The sequence below is a fragment of the Salarias fasciatus genome (genome assembly GCF_902148845.1).
Source record: "Salarias fasciatus chromosome 23 unlocalized genomic scaffold, fSalaFa1.1 super_scaffold_20, whole genome shotgun sequence".
Lineage (NCBI taxonomy): Eukaryota > Metazoa > Chordata > Actinopteri > Blenniiformes > Blenniidae > Salarias > Salarias fasciatus.
In genome coordinates this window covers 5921859-5949609 of record NW_021941230.1, presented here as the reverse complement: position 1 = coordinate 5949609, position 27751 = coordinate 5921859, and the positions used below count along the sequence as shown (strand labels likewise).

General features: G+C 40.5%; 1 protein-coding gene across 2 annotated transcripts in view; it reads right to left on the bottom strand.

Moving 5' to 3' along the window:
* Positions 1-2202: 2202 nt before the first annotated feature.
* The window catches only part of LOC115383929 (prospero homeobox protein 1-like), a 53115-nt gene continuing 27566 nt past the window's right edge, over positions 2203-27751 (bottom strand). The window contains exons 5-7 of one of the 2 annotated variants that reach the window (XM_030086141.1): positions 27594-27701; positions 17875-18072; positions 2203-2485 (exon numbers count right to left, since the gene is read on the bottom strand). In XM_030086141.1, the coding sequence (XP_029942001.1) occupies positions 2300-2485; positions 17875-18072; positions 27594-27701 (492 nt within the window). In that variant the 3' untranslated portion in view covers positions 2203-2299. The remainder of the gene's footprint in view (positions 2486-17874; positions 18073-27593; positions 27702-27751) is intronic. The other variant, XM_030086142.1, reaches the window with a different exon arrangement.

Genomic DNA, 27751 nt, shown 5'->3' with positions numbered 1-27751 from the left:
AAAGCACACATGGCTGCTCCCTTTATAGACAGTACTTCAACATGTTTTCAGCATTTAAAGTAGTTCCAGATGTGTCCACTAGGTGTTGCAGGATCCCCGAAGAAATGACTGAATTAACAGGCTTCTGTCATCTTCATCCAGACAAGATTTCAGATTCAACTTTGAGGTCGTCTGTGATCAATTTCTGCAAGAAAATGTGATCAATGTGAAGATTTTTAGGAGCCACATGAGTTCCTTGAACTTGAAAACGGTTAAAATGTCAGTATTTTAAGGTTTTACCCTTAATTTTACTGGTTAAAAATTGGAAAAAAAGATATTCAAAAATGAAATATGGACATGGAATTCAGGACAGCATGTTTTTAAAAATTTCGTTAAAATTTCTTCAAAGTAGTACCAAATCTTTCTACTTGAGGAAATCCTGTATTCTTAGATTCAACTGGATTTTTCCATGTTGAGTTTGAATATTACACATTTTTCCAGATAGCGTGTCATTTTCAACTTCAATTTGAAAAAAAATCCGAGGTCATCATCAAAACGTGATAAAATTAAATTCTTGAAATTATTTTGCTGCCAAAACTCTCAAAATATTTGTATTTAAAGTTGATTAAACCTTAATTGGTTTGAGATGCAGAAAAAAAGCTATACAATGAAGAATTTCTTCAATATTACCATTTAGCTGTTCCTTTATTAAAGGTATTTCCAGATCTGTCCACTAGGGGGTGTTGCACAGTTCCTGCAGAAACCCTGCATAATTAGATTTACTGGATTTTGCCATGTTTAGTTTGAACACAAAACATTTTTTCCAGATAGCATTTCAGTTGTAACTTCAATTTGAAAAAAAAAAAATTGAGGTAGTCAATGAGAATTTTTAAAGAAAATCCAATAAAATTGAATTCTTGAATTTATTTTTATACAAAAACAGTGAAAATGTTGATGTTTAAAGTTCATTATGCTTTAATTTTATTGGTTTGAGATACAGAAAAAGATATGCAATGGAGAATTTCTTCAATAGAACCGTTTCGCTGTTTCTTTATTAAAGGCAGTTCCAGATCTGTCCACTAGAGGGTGTTGCACGGCTCCTGCAGAAATCCTGTATAATTAGATTTAACTAGATTTTGCTTTTTTAGTCTGAATTTTTCACATTTTTCCAGATAACGTTTTATTTTCAACTTCAATTTCAAAAACATCTGACGTCGTCAGAGAATTTCTTTTAAGAAAATGCGATAAAATTGAATTCCAGAATTATTTTTTTCTCAAAAAGTGTGAAAATATTTGTATTGAAATTTCATTATGCTTCAATTTTATTGGTTTGAGATCCAGAAAAAATATATTCAATTAAGAATTTTTTTAAAAAAAATAACCATTTAGCTATTTCTTTATTCAAAATAATTCCAGATCTGTCCACTAGGGGGTGTTGCAGAAATCCTGTATTCAGTTTCTGAACAATTAAGATCACATATAATTTTTTTGCAATAAATATCAACATTTTCACCAGATATTTGTATTTATTTTGCATGAAAATGCTAAAATTAAGAAAAAAAATATTGTGACTTTAATAAATTTTACCATTTGACAGATATTTCCAGGTGAATTCTTGGTCTCTGAAGCTGTGTGATTATGGGCCAAAGAGGGGCGGCCATTAGGGTCTGAGGCAGTCCAAACAAACACTCAGTAAGTCTCAGTACAGAAAAAAGAAGGGAGAAACAACAACTCAGTCTTTTTTTTAACTTTTTTTTAGCTTTTTGGTGAAGGTAAGGTTTTCGGGGCGGGAATGCTACTGTGCTTTCCTATTCCAAGGTGTGACGATCTAAGTGTGTGTGTGTGTGTGTGTGTGTGTGTGTGTGTGTGTGTGTGTGTGTGTGTGTGTGTGTGTGTGTGTGTGTGTGTGTGTGCGCGCACAACTGGGGGTGTGTAGAGGACAGGATGTAAGCTTATACAAAGGAGAAAAAAAATACAGAAACATTGTTTTCTTTTTACCCTCAAAAATGTCCATGAAACTTAAAAACATCCACGATAAAAAGTTTTTTTTTTTCCATTTTTTTTTTCAATATATTATCTTCTTTATTTTCCGTCGGTCTCTTCGGCCGTCCTCCAGGAGCGTTTTTGTTTTGTTTTGTTTTGTTTTTTTTTCCGTCAGTGCAACTCACTCGTTTTCGCTTTTATCACATAAAAGTCTGAAAGTCGGTTTTTCGACGGAGGAGCGTCTTTTCTTGGAAAAGCCTCCGTGGCGTTCTCTCTAAAGTCTCCTGACGGTCCGGGGGAGGGGCTTTCCCCGCCGCCGCCGCCCGCCGCGCCCTAGTCAGTCGTGGAGCAGCTCCTGCAGGCAGTTGGGGGACTTGAAGACCTCTGGGACCTCGCTGTCCAGCTTGCAGATGACCTTGTAGATGGCCTTCTTCCAGGACGGGTCGGCGTCCTTCCCCGCCACGATGGCGTTGAAGAACTCGCGCAGGGTCACCTGGGCCACCTCCAGGAACCGGTCGGGAACCTGAGAGGGCGAGAAGAATCCGGTTACAGTGTTTTTTTCTTTGAGATTTTTACTTTTTGCAGACTGGTTTTGGTCCACGAGCGTTACGTTGGACACCCGTTTTAATTCACACTGCAAAAAGCTGCAAAAATGTTGATATATCTTCTATTTGGGCCACAATTTTTTCACAGTGTATGTTGTTTGTCTTGTGTTTAATCAACAATTATTGAACATTTTCTTCCATTTCTAAACCGAAACCTTTAGATCTCGTCTCTCTTGATTTCAGATCATTTTAGGACAGAGACTTATTTCTTAGTTTAAAATTTCTCTATCCAGATCTCTTTTTCAGTAAAATGTACTTGCTGCATAGACACATCATTTTACTAGTTTTAACACCCACTTTCTTTACTTTACTGTTGGGATCTTGTATTTTGAAAACCATTTTTTTTTTTTGCAGTGTATAATTGCTAAGCAATATTTTAAGTGAAAACACATCATTTCTCACATTAATTTTAGAATCAAAGTGTGTGAAACCCCATTTATTTTCATCCTTTTCTTACATTTTCATTCATTTCATGAGCCCCCCCCGCCAAAATAAAAGCTCAACATTTTACCCTGAAAGATACAATCTTTATAAAATCCTGCAAAAAATGGCCGATTTGAATAATAATCCCAACAGACGCTGCTTTTGTTGTCTTCGTCCTTGGAGGAATAAAAAGCTTCCTGATATTTTTTTTTAACACATTTCGCCAAAAAATCTGAAAAATCAGTGTGAAACAAACACATTAAATATCTTTCAGTCTTATTTTTGCGTCAGATTTCCCTCGGCGAGTTTCGAAACGGCCCGAAGTGAAAATCCGCCACCGTCTCAGGTGCGCTGCTATTCCTAGCGTCTGGTTTCTCACTCGCCACTTCTTTTAAACGCACTTCCCTTTTCTCCGTCAGTCCCCCAGCTGTGTGTGTGTGTGTGTACGCGCACGTGTGTATGTGCACGTGCTTTTTTTTTTGCACGCTCACGCATAAATGACAGACGACGTGCGCAGTCCTTGAAAATGGTAGGTGAACAGTTGTCTGTGGTCTGTCAGTGTGTGTGTGTACGTGCGCACATGTGTGTGTGTGTGTGTGTGTGTGTGTGTGTGTGTTTAAAGAAGAGTGAAGGGGTTGCTCGTCCTTTCCAACGTGGGCATAAATATACTGTCATCACAAGGCTTTTGTGTGTGTTTATGTGTGTGTTTTAATGTTTGACACCAGAACAATGGCAGACACACACACACACGCACACACACACACACACACTTTTTTTCTGCCCCTTCTCCCGGGGGCAAGATCATACAAAGACACTAAACAACTGACTGGGATTCTCCCCCTTTCCTCCCTCCTGTCTCCCTTTTCTTGCAAGCAGATGTGCGCACACACACACACACACACACACACACACACACACACACACTGCTGACTCCTCCAGACACACTGCGTCCACCCAAACACCACCCGTGTAGAGGACGGTGTGTGAGTGACCCCGTCACGCGTGGCAGGACATGCCAAGGTTAGCCGCCGCCGCCGCCGCCACGACGGATGAATTACCACGCGCACACATACACACACACATACACACACACACGGCCGGAATGATTCCCCGGACTCTCGTACGCCCCGTCTACTCTCACCTCCCCTCTCTCTCTTTTTAGCGAGACCCCTGAGACCACAGTTATTTCAATGAGGCCCTCTGTCACTGTCTGGGTATAGACACTACTGTACACACACACACACACACACACACACACACACACTCTTGAAAGTTTGAACCGTTCTTGAACTCATTCACCCCCGATGTAACACGTGCATGAGGAGTCAGTGTCGTTCTCAGTCATTTCCCGTTTTGATTCTCTCGAAACAGATTCAATCATGAATCAGTTTTATACTGCAAAAAGGCAATTTCTGAGCAAGTTTTTGAAACTTGTTTTGAGTGAAAATGTCTCGATTTTACTAGATTTAAAATAAATTCACTTAAATATTATATTTCATCAAGATCGAAAGACTTGATTTAAGAGAAGTTCTTTGAAATTTGTAAAAAAAAAAAAAAAAAAAAAAAATCTCAGTCACTAGAAGAAGTGAAACCTGTCTTGATTTCAAAGTAAAAGTATGTTAATTTAAGATAAGTTTTTGAGTTATTGCAGTGTATACTGTGATCTGATTACTAGTTATGGGAAAGAAAAAAAACCCACTGAAGCACAGAGAGAACATGCAAACTTCACAGAAATGAGCCAAATCCCTGCTTATGTCAGTCATTAACACTCGATTCGTAAACCAGGTCTTTCAAAATAAAAGCTTGCAAGATGCTTGAAATGGAGGATACAACGGCGTATAATTTCAAAAGAAGCTTCAAGACAAAAAAAAAAAAAAACGTACCATGTTTTTTCAACATCAAGTCAATTTTGACTTGTTCTATTGGTAGATAATTTTTTCTTAAACTAAAATACTTTTACTTTAAATAAATAAAAAAAATACAATTTTCACCTGTTCTATTGGCAGATTTATTTTTCTTAAATTAAGATGCATTTTATTTGAAATAAATTTAAAAAAATCTGCCAATAGAAAAAGGGAAAATCATTGCGATTTCAGCGATCTTCTCTCAAATCAAGTCTTTCTATCTTGATGAAATATAATTTTTAAGTGACTTTATGTTAAATCCGATAAAATTAGACATTTTCACTCAAAAAAAGTTTAAAAAAACTTGCTCAGATTTTGAGTTTTTGCAGTGTGCACCCAAAAGAACCCAACAAAAACAATCCTCTATTATCTTGAACCTCTCATGTTTTGCAGTCAGAATAGAGTGGAGTCGTCTGCAAATGGAATGACCTGTCAGTGGAATCCACTGTTCGCCATCGATTCTCTCAAAATGCAACCGGCGGTGAAACCTGAACCTGACGGAGATCCAGTCACCTTGACTTTGGAAGGGTCCCGGTCCGGCGGCGGTGGCAGTGGGGGTGTTGAGGGGAAGAGGGCGGGGCTTAACGGGTGTTGTTTGTTGAACTGTCTGGCGTGACGATGGTGCGTTCCTACTGAACGGGACTGAAAGGACTCCGCTGACTCGGGAAAACGAGGATCGGGTGTCCGGTCGGGCTCAAATGGACACACACACACACACACACACACACGCACGCACGCACGCACACACACACGCACACGCACACACTTGGGTCCAGATGCCCAGATTTGTCTGGCCATCGTAAATCAGTCCAATAAAGAGATCTAAATTAGGCCATCATCAATACAGATGGGCCTCTGTGTGTGTGTGTGTGTGTGTGTGTGTGTGTGTGTGTGTGTGTGTGTGTGTGTCTGATTCACTCCTGGCGGGGATCTCGAGGCGGCATCGAGTTGCCAGGAGGGCGAACGAAAGAGAGAGAGAAAGAGAGAGAGAGAAAATCTGGGAATGAGGAAAGTAAGATAAAGAGGAAGAAAAGACACTCGCTTCCCAGTAAACATAATTCGCATGATTGCTCCGGTTTGGTGGGTAAATATTGGATGAAGGGAGGCTCAATTACTCTCCATGCACTCACACACACACACACACACACACACACACACACACACACACATGCACACACAGACGGACAAGAGCCTGTAAATCTCTAAATCGCCGCCCAACAAAGAGGCCTGCTGGGACGCCCTCCCTCCTGTTTTCCTTTTTTTTTTTCCTCATCTCCTTCCTTTTTTCCCTCTTCTCTTCATCATCCTCATTGGCTCGCCCGTCCGTTTATCTCTTCTCGGAAATGTAGTTTTAGGGAGGAATCACAAGTGCGCCGAGTGTTGATCACACATCCCGAACAAACTCATCACTTCAAGACAGCGAAAGTGGGAAAACTCGTCGAGTCAAAATGAGACTTTCATGGCTCTTTAAAGCATCTTTAATAGACCTTGTTGGAGCGATTTTAACCACTAGGGGGCACCTCAATAGATATGATGGAATTAAGTGACTGTTCCCTCCTTTTAAGAGACTAATTACTAAACAAGAGCTTGAAATTCATCTCAAGTTGTTTTGATTTTACATTAAAAAAGTCACTTTCTCTTGGAAAACAACGGCGTCTCTTTAATCTACAGGCGGCCAGAGGCTGGAAAGGGCAGCATGGCACTAAAAATATTTCAGGACCAACCTTCAAAAAGTAGGTTGCAGCTTTCACGGCGTCCCATTTAAGAAACAGCTTAAATAAAGCCATACACTGACGATACCGCCTTTTATATTTAGAGTGAAAAAAAGAAAACAAAGGTTACTGTTTGGGATCTCATCTGTCTGATGAGACACTGCTCGGTCTTGTAAAAAGATGAATCCTTTTGGTAAGTTATTTTTATTATCGGGGTCAGAAAACAAGTCCCTTTAATATTTGAGAAACAAACGTTTGCGTTGATAGGGGCGAGATTTGGGAGGAGGATTGTTGTTTCACATTTTTTTTTGTGTTTTCAGGATTAAATTGATAATTAAAGAACATAGAGGAAGTTAAGATGCTGATATGCATTTTTTCAGTTTTGAGGTAATTTTTTTTAATAAAAAATAGATGTTTGTATCCTCACACTGGAAAAAATCCAAATCTGACCAAGTTTTTTAAGCTTGTTTTGAGAAATAATGCCTCATTTTACTTGATTTAAAATAAATTCAATTAAAATTATATTTCATCAAGATAGAAAGACTTGATTTAAGAGAAATTCTCTGAAATCAAGACAATTTTCACTTCTTCTATTGGCAGATTTTTTTTTTTTTTTTTTGCTAATTTCAAAGTAAAAGTATCTTAATTTAAGAAAAAATATATCTGCCAATGGAAGAAGTCACTAAATCTTCCTCATAAGCCTGCACCCTCCTTCTCCTCCTCCTCACGGAGACGTCCGGGCGCTGCCAGTGTTTGTCTGTCCTCATCTGACTCCGGCCGTTCACCTTTCCATATGCCCGCCTTTCCTCCTCATCCACACACACACACACACACACACACACACACACACACACACACACACACACACACACACACACGCCGGGCTCTTAAGAAATCACTGAGCAAACACCATATGTTTGATTCCCAAACAGAACGAGCGCCGTTCCTTCTGCCGATGCCGTTTATCCCTGTGTGCTTACACGTGCCGTTTGGATTCGACTTCGTCACTCCATCATTGATTTTTTTTGTCACCTTGTTTACGAGACGTGCGCACAAGACGCCTCCAGACTCGCTCGGTCTGGAGGTTTCGCTCTGCCGTCGCATCTTCATCGCAGAGACAATACTGGAACTCTTTCATGTGGACTGAGCAAATGATGTGTGTGTGTGTGTGTGTGTGTGTGTGTGTGTGTGTGTGTGTGTGTGTGTGTGTGTGTGTGTGTGTGTGTCTGGGCCCCGAGTGGACATATCATTTCTGTGCCAACACACAAGCATCTGCTTCCTTTTTCCTTCTCCCCTCGCCTGCTTTTACTGCTATCAGACCTGGCTCTCACACACACACACACACACACACACACACACACACACACACACACACACACACACACACACAGAGCCATTTCCCTCTCCCTCCTAATCGATGCTAATTCAAATGCTGACATTTGCAGCAAAAACCAAAAACTTTCACTTAGATTCTGTTGTTTTTTTATAGACACATTTTTAAAAATCTGCTGGTTTGATTTATGACGTTTTGTTTTTTCAGACTGATTCATCGACATTTGACAAAAACAAAACAAAACAAACCAAATGGCGCAAATGGCGACGTATGTATGTGTTGATCTGTAATGTATTTCACTGCAAAAAATGGTCTCTAAAACACAAGATACCAACACTAAAGTGAAGAAAATGAGTGCTAAAACTAGTTAAATGATATGTATACATTTTACTGAAAGAGACATCTTAATAGAATAATTTTAAATCAAGAAATAAGTATCTCTACCTTACATTGATCTGAAATCAAGTGAGATGAGACTTTTTGACTGAAAACAAGAAAAACTTGATAAGATGTTGATTTTTTTGCAGTGTAAGAAAAGGAACTTCTAAATATATAAAATGTAGGTGCGTTTATTTAATGAATTGACACTTTTGGAAGATAAAAAGTGGATTTATGGCTACAAAAAAATGAGGCGTTTGGAAAAAAATAAGTGTCAGAATGCAGGTTTCCGTGTAGAAATGGAAGAAAATGTTCAATAATTATTGATTAAACACAAGACAAACAACATACACTGTAGAAAAAGATGGATCAAATACAAGATAAACACTAAAGAAAATGATAAAACAGCGTACTTTAACTGGCCAGTGTTTTGGCCATTGCAAGCAATTTATTACTTCCTTAACAATGGTTTTCAAGTAAAAAGACAAAACTTTTGTAGCTTTTTGGGTTTCGGTTTGCACGGCAACGGTGCTCGGACTCACTGAAAATATGAGGTTTTGGAAAAAGGCTTTCAAGGTGGAAGACGCAACTTTTTGAGGACGCTTCCTCTCTGTGTAAACAAGAAAACCTGAGAACATGTAAACGGAGGAAAATGCAACTTTCTGAGAACGCAGCAGTTCCATCTCCATGGAAATGGGCTAAAATTGAACTTTTTGAGGGCAGTCCATCTCCATGGAAATGGGCTAAAATGTAAATTTTTAAAAAACCAGCCTCTGTGGAAACGGGCAGAAATGCAACTTTTTGAAAATTTGGCCAACTAAATCTCCATGGAATTGATGGGAAAGATGCAACTTTTTGAAAACGCTGCTCCTCTCTTGAGCCACAGCTGCAGAGCATTGTCCCAGACTCTCCTGCAGCTTGGTCCTTTTCGAGCTGACAGTCACCTTGATGGTAATGCAACTTCTGTCTGTACGAGTGTGTCTGTGTGTGTGTTCTCAACAGTATCTTGACCTCTGCTGGGGAAAGTTTTTCCCTCTCAAGGTGCTGGAGGTTCCCCCAGGACATCTACAATCCGTTTCCTTTCTCCGTTGTCCATCAGCTGATCTCACTGTCAGCAGGACGGCGGCGAGAAGCCGCTCTTTGTCCGCCGCCGCATGTGACTGAGAGGAAGGGTCTGCGTCCTGAGATTGTCGCTATCTCCTCGCTGCGCGTGCTACGCTTCCTTAGATCAGTGTGTGTGAGTGTGAGTGTGTGTGTGTGTGTGTGTGTGTGTGTGTGTGTGTGTGTGTGTGTGTGTCACCCCTAGAGGACAATAGCCTGGGTCATCTGACTGCGAGGCTGCAGACCACTAGCATCACATGATGGAGGCTGAAGGCCACGTCTTTGTTAGCAAGGCCTATTGTTGAAGCTAAGGAGACAGCTGGCACACACACACACACACACACACACACACACTTACAGCAAAGCCTTACATAGAAACACACACTCGCCACCCCCTCGTGACTCCAATCAGGCTCAGTGACAAAGATGATGCCTTCTTCTTCGCAACTGGAATACTAAGACACACACACACACACACACACACACACACACACACTCGCGCACACTCGCAGATAGCTATAATTATAGTGACAGAAGCTGGCAGGTGGCATTGTCTGCAGCAAGTCCGTCGCTCAGCATCAGGAGTGTGTGAAGAGAGATTACACGCTTTGATTCCTGTAATTCAGAATTCTACACTGTAAAAAATTACAAATCTGAGCAAGTTTTTAAACTTGTTCTGAGTGAAAACGTCTCATTTTACTGGATTTAAGGTAAATTCAATTAAAAATTATATTTCATCAAGATAAAAAAAATAGATTTAAGAGAAGTTCTCTGAAATCAAGGTAGTTTTCATTTCTTCTATCGGTGGAATTTTAAACTTATTTCAAAGTAAAAAGCATCTTAATTTAAGAAAAAAAAATAGCTAATACTTTCGTAACGGTGCAAGAAACAACACTTTGATCTGAGAAGTCGTGCACTTTGATGTGTTCCTTAGTGTACAGGGGCCGACAGGAGCAAACAGCAGAAACACTGCAAACACAGGAACGACGCAAACACCAAACAAATGCAAACGAAAAACGCTGCAAATTCAGTCCACAACGGAAGAAACCAGAGAAGAAGAGGGAGATGAAGAGGAGATAGAAGGAGAAGAAGTAGGAGAACATGACGAAGAAGAGGAGGAAGAGGAAGAAGGAGAAGAAGACGATGAAAATCACAGTTCTTCTTTTTCCTCGTCTATCTCTATTCTTCTTCCTCTTCTTCGTCTTTGTTTTCTTCTTCTCCTTCTTCTTCTTCCTTCCTCTTCCTCTTCTTCTTTCTCTTCTTCTTCCTCTTCTTCCTTCCTCTTCCTCCTATTTTTCTCCTTCTTTTTCATCTTCTTCTCCTTCTTACTCCTCTTCCTCCTCTTTGTCTTCTTCCTTCATCTTCATCTTCTTCATTCTTCTTCTCCTTCCTCTTCTTCTTCTTCATTCTTCTTCTCCTTCTTCCTCTTCTTTTTTTTCTTCCTCTTCTTCATGTTCTTCATGTTCTCCTTCTTCTTCCCTGTTCTTCTTCATGTTCTTCATGTTCTCCTTCTTCTTCTTCCTCTTCTTTTTGTTCTTCTTTTTCATCTTCTTCTCCTTCTTCTTCTTCTTCTTCTTCTTCTTCTTCTTCTTCTTCTTCTTCTTCTTCTTCTTCTTCTTCTTCTTCTCTGGTTTCTTCCATGCGTTTTGTGATTTTACAAGTCTTTGCTTCTGCATCGTTTCTGTGATTGCAGCTTTTTTTTTCTTGCAGCTTTTTATTCTTGCATGTGTTTCATGTGTTTGTGAGTTTGGGGTTTTTACATCATTCCAGTGTTTGCAGCTCGTTTACACCTGCCAGCCACCGTATCAAGGATCATCAAAGGCATCAAGAAGAAAATTAGCTTAATTGTATTTATAAACAGAGATTTAGATGTTTGTTTTTTAAGAGGAGAAGTGGGAAAAATCTGAGACTCCATGAAGAGAAGGTGGAGAAAAGGGTAAGAAGAAAGGAGGACAGGTGTCGTCTTTGAAGTCCGCCCCAGTGCCTTCTGGGTAGGTGAGGATAAGAATAGACCAGGACAATAGAGAAATTAGAAGCACAGCTGAGAGGGAACGGCTGGACTTTTGGGTGTGTGTGTGTGTGAGAGAGAGTGTGAGTGAGTGTTGAGATGTGTGTGTTTGTGTGTGTGTGTGTGTGTTGATGTGTGTGTGCGTGGATTCGGACGATTCAGAGGAAGCGGAAAAGATGACAGGAGCGAGGAGAGCGTGGAGAGCAGGGCTCATGAAACTAGATAGTCCTGAAATGTGAGTGTGTGGCCTCCAGGTGTGTGTGTGTGTGTGTGTGTGTGTGTGTGTGTGTGTGTGTGTTTTCAAAGTCAAAGGGCAGATTTGGGTAGTAGCCACACCCACAATTCAGCGGAGGGCATCACTCCTCAACACAAACGTACGTGTGTGTGTGTGTGTGTGTGTATGTGTGTGTGTGTGTGTGTGTGTGTGTGTGTGTGTGTGTGTGTGTGTGTGTGTGTGTGTGTGTGTGTGTGTGTGTGTGTGTGAGGCACAGCTGTGCTGTCGTTCGGTGCTGACAGAGCCGGCGAGGATCCTTGAACTGGAAAGATGAGAACGTCCTCCATAAAAATGTCTCATTGTCCCTCCTCACACACGCATACGCGCACACACATGCACACACACACACACACACACACACACACACACACACACACACACACACACACACACACACAGGCACACACCTCCATCTCTACATTTACACTGCGGTCTGGTTTACATTTTTAAAGAAAGTGTCAAACATTCGTTGTGATTTGGTACTCTGTTTACACTCCAATGGTACTCAGAGCCACTGAAAATGCAACTTTTTAAAAACTTTTTCAAAAATCTTCCAAGGTGGACCCAGCAACTTCTGACTGAGAGCATTCTGACTTTCCAATTGGTGGAATGCGTTACTTTTTGAAAAGGCTCCATCTCCATGAAAACAGGGAAAATGCAACTTTTCAAAACTGCTCCAACCCCATCTCTGTGGAAATCGGGGGAACATAACCTTTCAAAATTGTTCTGACTTCCTCACCACGTCAGTGAGGTAGGGAGGAAAAAATACATTTCAAAAATGCTCCTTCTCTGTCTCCATGGAAGTGGTGGAAAATACAACTTTTTGAAAAAGCTTTTACTCTGTCTGAATGGAAACGGAAAAAAATTTGACTTTTTTTCAAAAATGCCTTGTCTCTGTCTCCACGTAATCAGGGGAAATTTGCAACTTGTTGAAAATGCTCTGATCTCCACCTCATTCAAACAGTGGGACATGCAACTTTATGAAAACACTCTGTTGAATACCCCATCTCTGTTGAAATGGGGAAAATGAAACTTTTCCAAAATGCTCTGACTCTGTCGCCATGTCAGTTGTTGGGGGAAAAATGCAACTTTTTAACACCCTTCAGTTCTGTCTCCATGGAAACACACATTTTCAAAAATGCTTCGAATTCATAAAAGCGGTGCAAAAACGCAAGTTTGGTGAAACACCATTGATGCACATGCTCTCCACGGCCGGCGTTACGTTCTCTAAAGGCCTGTCCATGCTTCACATGTCTGCGTGGGTGCGGGTTGCGCGTTGGTACTCGTGATGTAAAAATCGTCATGAATTCCTGTCCGCTAGGGTCCTCGCGGCCCGATCCGTGGACGTCCGCGCAGCAGCCACATTTTGTGACCGCGCAGGTCGTGCGCAGGTAGCGCCGGTATAAGCATGCGCCAGAGCGCCACAGCAAACAAAACATGAAAGAAAAAGTGACGGTAGACGGAGCTACAGCCTGATGGCTCCACTCAAAGACACCGAAAGAGTGAAAAACTCGTGGGCGGAGAGAACAGCCTCTGTCGGGAGGGAGGAGAAGGTCTGCTGATGGAAGTGAAAGTAAACTTTAATACTAAATGATAATGTACTGACAATGTATGTACCTCATTTCCTATAAATATTCTGTAATAAAGGAGCAGATAAACAGTCTGTAGTGCTGGAAAAGCTTCTCGAGGATGTGTAGATCAGTGCGCCTGCATGGAATGCGCACAGCTGAGCCCAAAATGTAGCATGGGAGAAAGCGCGTCCGCATCGGTGGTGCGTGGAGACTCCAAAACGGACGCGGAAACGTGTACATGCGAAGCATGGACGAGTCATAAATATTTGCGTGGCTTCATTTAAAAAAAAATGTCACCAGCAGCTCCTGCTAGTGGCCTCACAAGCTCACTGCATCATTTCCAACTAATCATCTCGTGTGTGTGTGTGTGTGTGTGTGTGTGTGTGTGTGTGTGTGTGTGTGTGTGTGTGTGTGTGTGTGTGCAGTCTGAAAGTTGGGGGACCCACCAAAGCACAGGTGTACTTCCCAACAAGTTTAACACACACACACACACACACACACACACACACACACACACACACACACGTGCCATGCCCAATGCTGCTGGCAGACTTAACCAACGACTCGTCAGTCTGTTCTTGGAGAAGAAATAACACAAACAAAAAAAGAGAAAGAGGAAACATGTCCTGCCTTGGCAGGAGGCGGGAGCGACACCTTTCCCTGAGTGTCCTGGCAGAGAAAACCTCGCTCTCTTTTTGTTTTTTATTTTTTGAAGATGAGACTATTCCCCGTTTCCTCAGCCTCCTTGGTTTCCCTGCCCTCCTCATTAGCCGGCAAGGATGGAGGGAGGAGGAGGAGGAGGTAATTAATGGAGCCACCATAATTACTGAGGAGTGTTTACGCCAACTCTGGAAGACAACACACACACACACACACACACATACACACACACACACAAAACTCCACACAAGTTACGCTCACCTTTCCACACTTTTAATTTCAAAACGCTATTGATTCTATCTCTGGAAAATTATTGTTTTTTTTTTCTATGATATCTCACTGATTTTAACCAGCTCCTCTCATTTACTTTTATAAAGTGACTTTTTTCTCAAAATTTCTATGGAAAAACATTTTAAAAAGTAAATGCAGCGCTTTTGATTTGAAAAAAAGCCGACAAAGTTGATGTAATTGCTTATATTTGGTCACCATTGTTTTTCCACCATTAAAACCAGCCTTTTGTTCAGATTGGAGTCACTTTTCGAGGTTTTGTTTATGTTTTATGAAAACAGACATTCAAGTTTTGCAGGAGCAAAGTGATGGGGCAATCTCGAGGAGTTGGAATATTTTCAAAAAGTTCCACCGTGGGAGCCATTTTCAAAAAGTTGCGCGCCGCCATGTTAATACATTCCCCAAAACACAATGAAAGTTTTCGCATTATCATGCAATTTCTTACACTTTTTAACTAAATTGCAAACAAAAATTGTTGTAATTGCTTATATTTGGTCAAAAGGGTAAAAACAAGATGTTGAAAAAAGGACATTTTGAATATTAGTGCAGTTTTTAAAATAGTGGCGTGATAAAGTTTTTTTTTGTCGTTATGCAGATGATGAAATAGTCTATATTTCTGCAAAAAAAAAAACTACTACTGCTAAAAGTGACTGAAAATTCATAAGAAGCCATTTTTTATGTTGCAAAAACTTTCCCAACAAGCTTTGTCACTGTTGCATTGTGGGTATTTGATAGCAATACGCTAGTTAGCTTACACAGCAGCATTAAATTTGTTGTGTTTGCTACTCGTTTGATAAACAAATCCATTTTTGACCATTTTCTTGGTGGTTTTGTGGCCGTATTGGAGCCTCCTGCAGGCCGCTTTTGGACCACGGACCTCATGTTTGACACCCCTCGATGTATAGATGGTTGGGCTGAAGACAAACGTGGGGACGGCGAAGGGAGTGAGCGGAGGTTGAGTTAGGAAAGGAGGTGACGAGGAGAGTGTATCGATAGAGGACACATTCAGCAAGGGGGGGGTGGAGGAGGAGGAAGAGGAGGAGGAAGGGGGGGTGGGGGACAAACCAAGGTGGAACTCTGATGATGCTAAATTTGGCAAAAGGAGAAGACTTTCTGTGTGTGTGTGTGTGTGTGTGTGCGTGTGTGTGTGCGTGCACGTCAGGAGACTTGCTGAATCGGCCGCGGTTCCAGTTTCACGCCTCTGAGTTTGACAGAGGGAGGAGGAGGAGGAGGTGAGGGCGAGAGAAGATTGGGAAGAGAAGGGGAGAGAGAGAGAGAGAGAGAGAGAGAGAAAGAGAGAGAGAGAGAGAGAGAGTCCCAGCCGGTAATGTTCCCTCAGGGCGGAGGGGGGGAGGGATGGAGGGAGGGGGGTGAAGGAGGAGAAGGAGTCAGACAGGAGAGGGGAGGCAGATTTCAATGGACCTCGACGAACACGGCGCCGACTTTATTACACAGGTCCTGAATAAACGCCGCCACCGCCGCCATGTTTTTTCCTCCTTCACGTCTTCAGATTTCATGAAGATGCAGGTTTGATCCGGTTTGCTGAGCCAGTGAAGCAGTTGTTGAAAAAAATAAATAAATTTCAGTGGTCCGGTCCTCAGGGAAAGACAAAATGCAACTTATTGAAAACGTTCTGACTCCGTCTCCATGGAAACAGGGGACAGCGCTACTTTTTAAAAATTGTTCCATCTCTGTTTTTGTGGAAATGGGGAAAAACTGAACTTTTGGAAAACGTTTTGACTCCATATGAAATGGGATAAAATTGCAACTTTTTGAAAACACCCTGACTGTCTCAATGGAAACGGGGGAAGAAATCACAACTTTTTGAAAATGTTACGGCTCTATCTCCATTGAAATGGGGTAAAGTGCTACTTTTTTAAAATTGTTCCATCTGTTTCTGTGGAAACGGCAGGGAAATCGCAAGTTTTTGGAAATGTTATGACTCCGTATCAATGGAAATGGGAAGCATTCGCAACTTTGTGAAAACTCGACTCCATCTCCATGGAAACAGGGGAAAGTGCTGATTTTTTTTTTTTTTTATTGTTCCATCTGTTTCTGTGGAAATGAGGGGAAACGCAACTTCTTGAAAACATTCCAACTATGTCTCCATGATTATGGTGGAAAGCTCTACTATTTTTTGTTGTTGAAATTATTCCAACACAACTTCAGCAGAAAGCGATGACCCCAACAAAAACCCTACTTTTTAAAACTGCTTCAACTGTGTCTCCATGGAAACAAGAAGATAGAACTTTATTTTTTGAATTTATCTACCTTTGTTTTCATGAAAAAAGTGAAAACCAACTTTCCTGAAACGTAGTAAATATTTCACTTGAAACATTCAGTAAACTTGCAAGTTTTTAATGAAGTCGAACTTAAATTTTGACCAAAACACAGTAATTTTTACTGATTGTATTTTTTGTTGTTTGTTTTAAACACCCCCCCCCCCCCCCCACCCCCCCCCACCCCCACCCCCCACCCGCTTGAGCGCCCCGGCCAAAACAAACACACATCAGAGCCCATTTGCGTGTGTATGTCCGTTTCCTGTGCGCATACACGCCTGTGAAAAGCTACCTGACTCTTGTTATGCAAAGTATGCAAAGCCAAATACGATCCCTTGCAGGAGTGTGTGTGTGTGTGTGTGTGTGTGCGTGTGTGTGTTAATGTCCGTCTAAATGCTGCTGATGTTTCAGACCAATATCGCAAGAAAAAAAAAGTAGGGAGGGAATGTGACTTCTGCAAATCGCTTTGACAAGGACGCCAGCGCCTCCAGCGCCGTCCTCTTTCGCCTCATCGAACACACACACACACACACACACACACACACACACATACACACACACATACACACACACACACACGCTGTGACATCCACACCTCAGCAGAATGGTGAGGTGACTGTTGAACAGCTGACTGGGTGGAAGCCAGCACTTCAGAAGAGAGTGAAAAAGAGAAATCTACATTTCTGAAATATCTGAAACTAACCTCGCAGCGGGAATACAGAGTATTATCACCAAGGTGGAAAATAACCTTGTGTTGAGTGATCTGCAGTGTTTAGTCTAACTTTAAAAAAGCTTGAAAAATACGAAAGAAAAAATAGTTTGTCATCAGTAAGAATATGACTGTTTGCGGACGATGCTGGGGTATTCAAAAAAATTTTGTAGTTAACCACAATTATCTTTATTTAATTGTTTTCTGTAATATGCCGGATGATTTTCGTATTTTAAAAAGTTTTTTCTCTCTTCAAACTGGCTTTGAAATATGAAATATAAGGCTTGTGGGCCAAAACCAGACCACATGAGGCTCCAAATCTGCCTGAACCAATAAGCAAATGTTTAAAAGTTAAATGATTTTTTTTTTGTATTTCCTCAGTTTTTATTGTATTTTCCACCTTTAAATCGGGCCTCATATTCAGATTAGTCATTTTTAGAAGTATTTGTTGAAAATAAAAACATTTGCTAGTGTTTTCTGTAATATGCAGGATGATTATCTCATCAACAATAAAGTTTTTCTTTCTTAAAACTGGCATTAAAACATCAAACATAAGGCTCACGGTCCAAATCTGGCCCGTAAGAGGCTCCAAACTGCCCAAAACTAACATTTCTCCGTTTTCACTGTATTTTCCACCTAAAAGTAAAGCCGTGCGTTTGCCGCTCACCTCGAAGTCGTTGGCCTTGTTGTAGTGCATGTTGAGCGCCCGGAAGAGCTCGGCGTCGCGGCCCACCGCCAGCTCCTCGGCGGCCGCCACGCCCTCGTTGATGGCCTGCCGGGCGAACTTCTCCATCTGGATGTAGTAGAACTCGCGGAAGTTGCTGAACCACTTGATGAGCTGGGAGGTGATGCACCGATTGAACTGCAGTGGGAGGAAATACAAAGACAAATAAGCCTTTTTTTTAAATTTATTCTTTGTGCCTGCCTTGGCAAGACACAACGATTACAATCCTAGTTGGGCCTCGTCCTGGGTTTCTTTGTGCCTGCCCCTGGTTCCTGGTATTGGAAAGGGCTAGAGTAAGAGTAAGAGTGCGGGAGGCTCTTCAAACCCTCAAAACGTCTGTCTCTCGTCCCTGTGGCCACATTTCTGGCTCAGTCTGCATAAATGAAACCTCAAAACTTCGGGATTTTTTTTTTGTTGTTGTTGTGACGCCCACAATCAAGTCCTTGTCTCTGTAGCTCAAATGGTTGGCTCTGGAGATGCATTTGTTTGAGGAGGGTGCATGATTTTCTCCCATCCGCTCCAATGCATTTTGGAGAGAGATTTTCTTGCCTGAATCAAAAACTTCACACATCTTTCCAAAATCGCCGAGGCTATATGGATGATCCTACAGACATGAAAATTTCAGGATAAATCCATGAAAGGTTTGTGACTCAGCGTGAATGAATTTTTTTGGAATTTCAATTCTTGGTTGTCGACAGACGCCACTTCTTCAACGATGGGCGCTACATGAAAAACTGCTGATTCACTGTCATGGCTGCTGAGTGGAGCTCGTTTCCATGGCAACCGAGCAGCTGCAGACTCTGACATGGACGATCTCAGCTCAGAGCTCACAGGAGTATGGAGGAGTTACACACACACACACACACACACACCCACACACACACACACACACACACACACACACACACACACACACAGATTCAGTGGCAGCCTGCAGGCACAAAGCCAAAATTTCCACGGGAATTTTCTAGTTTATTTTGTTTTTTTAAGCTCGCTCGCTGCCGCCGGATGATATTCCACGCCGCTGTTTCCTCGCCGATTCATTTGCATGATGGTATGTCATTAAATCCTCTGTTTACATTGTTTACCTCAGCTTTAATTACTTCCAAATTTTTGTTGACTATAAAGAGGGAGAGAAAAAAACACTTGAAAACTAATTTGCAGCGGATGAAACTTTTGCTCATTTTGAGCAAATAGGAGAAACAAAAGTTGTTTTTTTGTTGCGCTTATTACAGTTAAAGTTCAAATATTGTCAAAAACTTGAGGGATATTTTTTAGTTTTTTACTGCTTTATTTGAATTGAGACCCTGTTTTTGAAGCGGGGAGGGGTGGGTGGGCAGGGTTTGGGGTGGGGTGGGGGAGGGGGGGCAGTGAAAGTGTATGTGTGTATGTTTGTGTGTGTGTTCAGCGGAGGGGAAAAACGGCTTCGACACGGAGATTAAGCCCGGTATTGTTACAAGACATTGTCTCACAGGAACAAGGGATGAGTGCGAGGGGGGGTGGGGGGGGGGGGGGGGGGGGTGGGGGGGGGGGGTAGAGAAAGACAGACGGACTGGAGTGAATACAGAGAGAGGAAGATGTCAGGGAGGGGAGGGGATGGGGAAGGGGGGGGTGACATAATGGAGCATAATTTACAGAACATAGAGGAAAGTGTGTGTGTGTGTGTGTGTGTGTGTGTGTGTGTGTGTGTGTGTGTGTGTGTGTGTGTGACCCACAGATGAGATCAGATCACACACACACACACACACACACACACACACACACACACACACACACACACACACATTTGTACTTCTATCATTGTGAGGACACTCATTGACATAATGCATTTCCTGACCCCTTACCCTAACCCTAACCATCAAAAATTAATGCCTAACCCTGACCCATACCCTAAACTTAACCTAGGCCTAATTCTAACCCCAACCAAAAAATCAAGTTTTCACCCTCAAATATGTCCTCACTCTGCAAAAATGTCCTCACTCTGTTGGTTTAAAAAGTACTTCTGGTCCTCACAACTGAGTATCTACAAGAACACATACACACATGCATATGAGGACGATGACCGAATGCAAAGAATACACATACATGCAAAAGTTTTGAACAAAAAAAATCCAAAATTCAACTTGAATATTTCTTTTGACACTCACAGATTTACACTTTCCATATATTCTCTGATATATAAATCCCACCAAAATCTGATTATTTACTTTATTTTCAGTGAAGATGTCGGTTAATTTTTTTCTTCGTGAAAACGTTAAATTCTTACATTTTCAATGAGTCTTAAATTAAAGTTGTATAACTGCCATTGATGCAAAAATGATGTAATACCTGATGAGAATTTTATCTTGTCCTTTTAAAAAGTAGTAAAGTCAATAAATATAATACTTTTGGCCATTTATGTAACAATTTTAGAAGTAATAAAGTCAATGATCTAATAAATTTGGCTATTTTCAATGTATATTCCTCATATTCATGCATTGAGGATACAAACCATGCAGCACTCTCAGCATCATTTTACTGGTTACTATGAAATTAGTCTAAGTAATATCAGAAAGAAATAAAAAACACTGAATTCGTTTACAAAAAAACAAGTTATTTGAAGTTTACATGCAGTTTGTCATCTACTGACAGACAGTATTGAATATTAGTGTTATATTTACTGTCTCTATTGATCTGCAGTACCTGCTTTCACCATCAGGGCTAGTTTACAGCTAGCATGATTTTAAAAAGATACCTAGCATATATTTTCAAACCTTTTATGTTAAAAACGGCAGATAGTATGAATTTATTATATTATCAGTTTAAATAATCTGAGTTTTGAATATTAGTGTTATTTACTGTCTTTACTGAATTGCAGTACTGATTTTTACCACCGGGGCCAGTTTATAGCTAGCATGAATTGAAAAAGATACCTAGCATATATTTTCTAACCTTTTATGTTAAAAACGGCAGATAGTATGAATTTATTATATTATCAGTTTAAATAATCTGAGTTTTGAATATTAGTGTTATTTACTGTCTTTACTGAATTGCAGTACTGACTTTTACCACCGGGGCCAGTTTACACCTAGCATGAATTGAAAAAGCTACCTAGCATATAGTTTCTGGCCTTTTAAGTTAAAAATGGCCAAATGGCTGATAATATGAGTTCATTATATTATATTATCAGTTTAAATAATCTGAGTTTTGAATATTAACATCATATTTACTGTCTTTACTGAGCTGCAGTACTGACTTTCACCACCAGGGCAAGTTTACAGCTAGCATGAATTGAATAAGATATCTAGCATGTATTTTCTGACCTTTGTGTTAAAAATGGCAGATAATATGAATTTATTATTAATTAAATGATCTGAATGACAGCATTTAGTAGCTAAAGTCACACACAGTGCCTGAAATGCCCCCTCGTACACCCACCCTCGATCCAATCAGCACAAACACCAGACAGGACGGACGCAGGGGAAAGCGCTGAGTTTGAGGAATGCCATTTTCACTTTACGACCAAAACGTGGAAAGAGAGAGTGTCAGAGAAAGTGTTAACCCCCCCCCCCCCCGACGTCGGGTGTTGTCAGGCCCGCCTCCAGGCTAACGCCGCGAAGGGCAAACCTCCTTGAAAGGATCCGCCGGCGGATTCTGCTGTAGCTCGGCACATTTCACAGAGGGGGGAATGTTGCCCCATCGACAGAAATCCTGAAGGTTTCCTGAAGGAATCGCTGCTGTCGGAACTTTTAGAAAATGGTAATTTAGGTCATTTAGGGAGAAGCATGCTGTACTCAGGGTATTTGGTTCACTGTTTTTTTTTTTTTTTTTTTTTGTATGTAAAAAAAAATCTGGGCTGGTCTTGGTGTCAAATATAAGATCAGTGAGCCAAAACTCAGTCTGAAAGAGGCACCAATCTGGCCAAACCGTCAAGAAAATGCTCAGAACTTCAAAGATTTGACAGCTTTCAAACTTGTAATCTTGAATTTAAACGTTGTCATGGCAACGTTTTACTGGTCCGGATCACTCAAGACAAGACATTTCCAATGTATATAGTTAATAATGCAAACATTTTGACCATTTTAAATAGAATAAAGGATAAACAATTCTGGTGGTTTTAAATGGAATATAGCCAATAATGTGATCGTTTTAACCGTTTTCAATAGAATATAGCCAATAATGTAATAGTTTGGACCATTTTAAGCAGAATAAAGACAAAAAATATAATAATTTTGGTGGTTTCAAATGGAATTTAGCCAATAATGTAAGAATTCTGAATATTTAAAGCAGAATAAAGACAAAAAATTGTAATTGTGGTGATTTTAAATGGTTTATAGCCAATAATGTTACAGTTTTTACCATTTAAAGCAGAATGAAGACAAAAATGTAACATTTCTGATAGTTTTAATTGGAATATAGTCAACAATGTAATAACTTTGTCCTTTTTAAATGTTATAAAGCTCATAATTTTGATTATGTTAAATGGGATAAAGGCAATAATGTATTGATTTTGACCTTTTTAAGTGTGAGTAAAGCCAAAAATGTAACTATTCTGGTCATTTTAAATGGAATAAAACCAATAATGTAATATTTTTGATCATTTTAAACAGAATAAAACCAAAAATGTCCCAATCTTGGTGGTTTTTAATTGGAATATAGCCAATAATGTAATAATGTCCTTTTTAAGTGTAATTAAGCAAATTATGTCATAATTTTGACCATGTTAAATGGAATAAAACCAATTGTATATTAATTTCCCCCATTTTAAACGTTAATAAGGCTAATATTGTAATGATTTTGAATGTTTTAAATGTGAATAAAGCCAAAAGAATCATAATTCTGGCCCACTCAATGTAAAATTGGCCCACTTCTGTTCTAGATTGTTGTAAAATATCAGATATGTGTCATAAATTGACCACAAAAAAAAAAAAAAAGTTAAGTCAGATTTTGGCAACTTTTGAGTGTAACATAGACTTTCAGATGTTTTCACTGAATCACTAAAGTTACTTAACAGCACTGTTTTTGGGAAATTATCATGTAAAATATCTCTTTTCTGTCCATTTTAACCACTTTGCTACACATTGAGAATTACAACATCCCATTTTTTCTGTTTTTTGGCCATCAACAGCTGCATATTTGTTCACTTTTTTCAATTTATGGTTATTACACAATGTGCTTGATTGTTAAAAAATCTCTTTATGAATCAGATTTTACTCTTGAAATCAGTTTGGCTTCCAACTGGCTGTGGAAGTCAGCGAGCGCCAGGTCGAGTGCTAATTGTTTCCCGCTGAGACGCCGATCGACGGAGAGAGTCTCCAGTCCTGTGTGTGTGTGTGAGTGTGTGTGTTAGTGTGTGTGAGAGTCAAACCCCGGCTCACCAGCGTCTAATTAATCCTCCTCCAGTCTTAATTACTCTCGCTGACTCTCTTAAGACGGCTGCCTCGGCGTCTCCGGCTACACTACGACTGTCTGGTCAGAAGGCAAAGGGGGCTCTCTCCATGCACGTGTGTGTGTGTGTGTGTGTGTGTGTGTGTACGTGCACGCCCAATCGCTCCGTCGTCTGCGCCCGCGAACAAACAGCGCAACCCACTTCCCACACGGAGCAGGGTGGCCATTGTGCCTAAAGAGGCTCGTCTTTAAGAACCAGTTTCCCATAGACCCCGGTCCATTCAGGTCCAATTAGGGGAAGCCTAATTCCCTCACAGGGAATCCGCCCCATCCTCCCAACACATGCTACTTATTGTTCCGCCGCTAGAGGAAGGGGGGGGGGGGGGGCCGAAAAAGGGAAAAGAGAAAGAGAAATTGACCTGGATTTTTGCGAGATATGGTAATGAATGCGACGAGACGGAGGGGTTTCCTCCCTCGCTTGAAAAGAACAGCCTCGCTCATCACAAACGGGATTATCCATGACTCCCCAGTTCATCCCACCGATGGATTAACCGAGATTACCGCTCAATTATGGCCAAATCTGATGGTAGATCGTAATTTGCATAGAGAGTAAATAAGAGAATCGTTTCTTCAAGTACGTCAACAAAATCCTGAGCGCCGGAGGATTTGACCCGCAAAGCCACGTTGGGAAAAAACTGAAATTATGACCTCATTATAATCTCATTCTATCCCACGAGGCAAATTTTCTCATCTCAATATGCAGTGAAGGCATTAAATATGGGATATTGGTTGTTTCTTTCCAGTAATAAATCATATTCAAGTATTGGTAACACTTTACTTGAAGCCCCCCTGCATAACACATTATAAGTACATTCATAAAGCATTATAATGCCATTATAACATGTGTAGCTATAGTTATAAACATTCATAGATTATCACAATGCCAGGACCTAACCCTAACCCTAACCCTAATCCTAACCCTAACCCTAATCCTATGCTGTATACTGCTGTATAGTGAGTTATAAAGCATTGTGATCATGTATTAGTGTTTATAACTACTTATAATGTGTTATAAAGAGGGGCTTCAAGTAAAGTGTTACCCAAGTATTTTAACAGTATTCAAATAGTATGCATATCAATGTGACAATGAAATCATGGCGTCATCGGCGTAAAGTGAAAGTTTTTTTAGTAATTAAGCAAATTTCTTTACTAAAAATCAGCATTTGCATTCAAAATAGTAATGTCTACAAGAAATGACAACAAAAAATGCTTCTTATTGTCAGAAAATCCCATGTAAAAACTGAAAATATGGCCTCATTATGATCTCATTCAATCCCACTACACAGATTTTCTCATCTAAATATGGAGTCAAGTAGTCAAATATGGAAAATTGGTTGTTTTGTTCCAGTAATAAAGCAAATCTTTCATTATAAATCATTTGCATGAAGCATGAATCACGGTTTTAACAGTATTCAAATAGATGTGACAATGAAATCATGGCGTCATCGGCGTAAAGTGAAAGTCTTTTCTGTAATCAAGCAACTTTTTCTACTATAAATCATCATTAGCATTAAAAATAATAATGTCGTCAAGGAAACAATGCTTCTTATTGTCAGAAAATCCCATGTATTGGTTGTAAATCTATGTAAAAACTGAAAATATAGCCTCCTCAATAATCTAGTTTATTCCCAGAATGAAGCATTCCTTCTTTTGATATTCATTTCCAACACTAAATACCATATATTCACATGGAAAATGAAGGTTTCTCTTACTAGAAATAGGTTATTTCTTTTCTGTAACAAAGCTTCGTGGCAGTACTTGTCACATAATTTGAATCATTTCCTGTTTAAGCTGCCAAATATATGAGGATTAGTGTGCATTTGTAGGATTAGAAGCAGCTGTGTGGGGTTTTTTTCCAAAGAAAAAAATGACTAAAAAACAGAAAATTAACAATAAAATGAGTTTTAGTGCCAAGAAAAAATCCATCAGACATGACATTTTACTGAAAACACAACTTTTTGAAATTACTTCTTTTTAAACTGGAAAAAAACAACTTTTTGAAGGTGCTCCATCTTAGTGGAAAGTGGAGGAAATGCAACTTCCTGAAATTGCTCCAACTTTGTCTCTATGGGAGAACGCAACAGCCTGTTTCCGTGAAAACGGGGAAAATGGAACCTTCTGAAAATGGTCCAAGTCCGTCTCCATGGAAACATGGGAGAACACTACAACCTGTTTCTTTGAAAAGAGGGACAATGCAACCTTTTAAAAAAAAAAAAAAAAAAAAAAAAAAAACAGTTCTGTGAAAGCAGGGGAAGTGCAACTTTATGAAACTACTCCATTACTGTGAAAGCCAGAAAAAAGCCACTTTGTGAGAATGCTCTATTTCTGTCTCCTTGGATACATGGGAAAGCACTTCAACCAGTTTTTTTGGAAACGGGGAAAATGCAACTTTTTGATAATGCGTTCTCTCTAAAACGCTCCAGTCTGTTTCTGTGAATATGAGAGAAATGTAACTTCTTGAAAAATATTCAACTCCATGTCTATGGAAACATGGGAGAATGTTACAACCTGTTTCTGTGAAAATGGGAAACTTGCAACTTTTCGGAAATGCTCCAACTCCATCTCAATGGAAACAAGGGATGATGCGTCAACCTGTTTCCTTGAAAATGGGGAAAATGCAACCTTTTGAAAATGCTACAACTCTGTCTCCATGGAAACATGGGAGAACAGAATGACCTGTTTTTGTCAAAATGGGTAAAATACAACTTTTTGAAAAGGTTTTGACTCCATCTCTGTGGAAACATGGGAAAACACTAAGTCTAGGTTTCCATGACAACAGGTTAAATGTAATTTTTTTTAAAAGCTTCGTCTCTGTATAAACAGGGAAAAATGCAACTCTTCTCCTGGATTTTGTACTTTTAGGGAGTCACAAACCATCCATCTTGGTAATTTTCCCATATAAATGTCTGTTTTGCCCCATTGTTAATGTTTTTTGCTTGTTGTTCTCTGCGCCCATTTATGCGATCATTGCAAAAATAACCAACAGCACCAACTTGTGGCCAGACACACTGACTACAGAGTAGCTTCCATGGAAATGGACATCACTTTCCAAACATTGCAGTGGAAACATGAAACTTTTCAGAAATGCAAAAATGATGTTTTCACCTGAAATTTCAAGTCAACATCATCTTTTACTCAGGTAATTCAAATTATAACCTCAGCCGATCGGAGAATATAACCACAGCCAGATTTGTGTTTTTCTGTAATTTTTTTTTTTTTTCACACTGAGGCATAACAACTAACTAAAAACTCACATAAAGGAAAGAATAGTTTACTTTTCTTTTTTGCTATTTCAATTAATCTCCTGTTTCACATGCAGATGTTGTAAAAAGGCTGAAACGGCCTCCTGGTTAATGAGAAATCAGACTCCCGCCTGCATGCAGGTAGGCTTAGCAACCCCGTGTTTGCCTCGCAGCCCGGTGTCCCGGCGACCGCTGTTGCCATGGCAGCCGATGAGGATGTGGCACTGCCACGAGGAAGTGGTCACCGCAGACGTGAGCCAAAGGGCAGCTGGTGTGTGTGTGTGTGTGTGTGTGTGAGTGTGTGTGCTCATTTGAATACAGCGTCCTGAATCTGTCGAGGAGCCGTATGCTCTTTTCGCAAAAAAAAAAAAAAAAACACTGTAAACACGAAACAATCAGTGTCTTTGTTTTAAAGCTGTTGTTCTGTTGTCATCTTTGTGTCCATGCCCCCTCCCCCCTCCCCTCCCTGAACCCCCCCCCCCCACCACCACCACCACCACCACCACCCTGACACTTCTATGTCTTCATAACTTTTTCCATTTATTTTCCTTTTTTCCCCAAATTATAAATTATGTACTCAAGAGTGAGAGTGCATGTGGAAAGGGTGTATGTGTGTACGTGCGTGCATGTGTTTGTGTGTGTGTGTGTGTGTGTGTGTGTGTGTGTGTGTGTGTGTGTGTGTGTGTGTGTGTGTGTGTGTGTGTGAGTGAGAGGGAAAGTGGGTGTTTTCACCCCCGCCTCCAACCTCGGGCCCGATTAAGGCCAGGAACTCTAATTATGCTACAAAGATGTGACAGACTGGATCACCCATCTGTACAACACACACACACACACACACACACACACACACACACTGAACGGTATCAGACAGTGCTAATAGTGAAAGTCCGTCCGTCCCGTCATGATTTTCATATGTCATATGAGTCACTTCCTCCTCCTTCAAATCATGTGATTTCAGACGAAAGTTTAAAAAAATAAAGGAAAATCTTTCACCTTGACATCCGAGAAGAACATCTTGAGCATGTTGGAGGATGGGTAGCGCGTGTAGAAGAACATCAGCTTGGCTTTCTTCAGGTGGTTGGGAGACAGGCCCTCCTGGATCTGAGGGGATCGGCGGTTAAGGAAGCGGAGGTTTTCCAGAGTGCCACAAT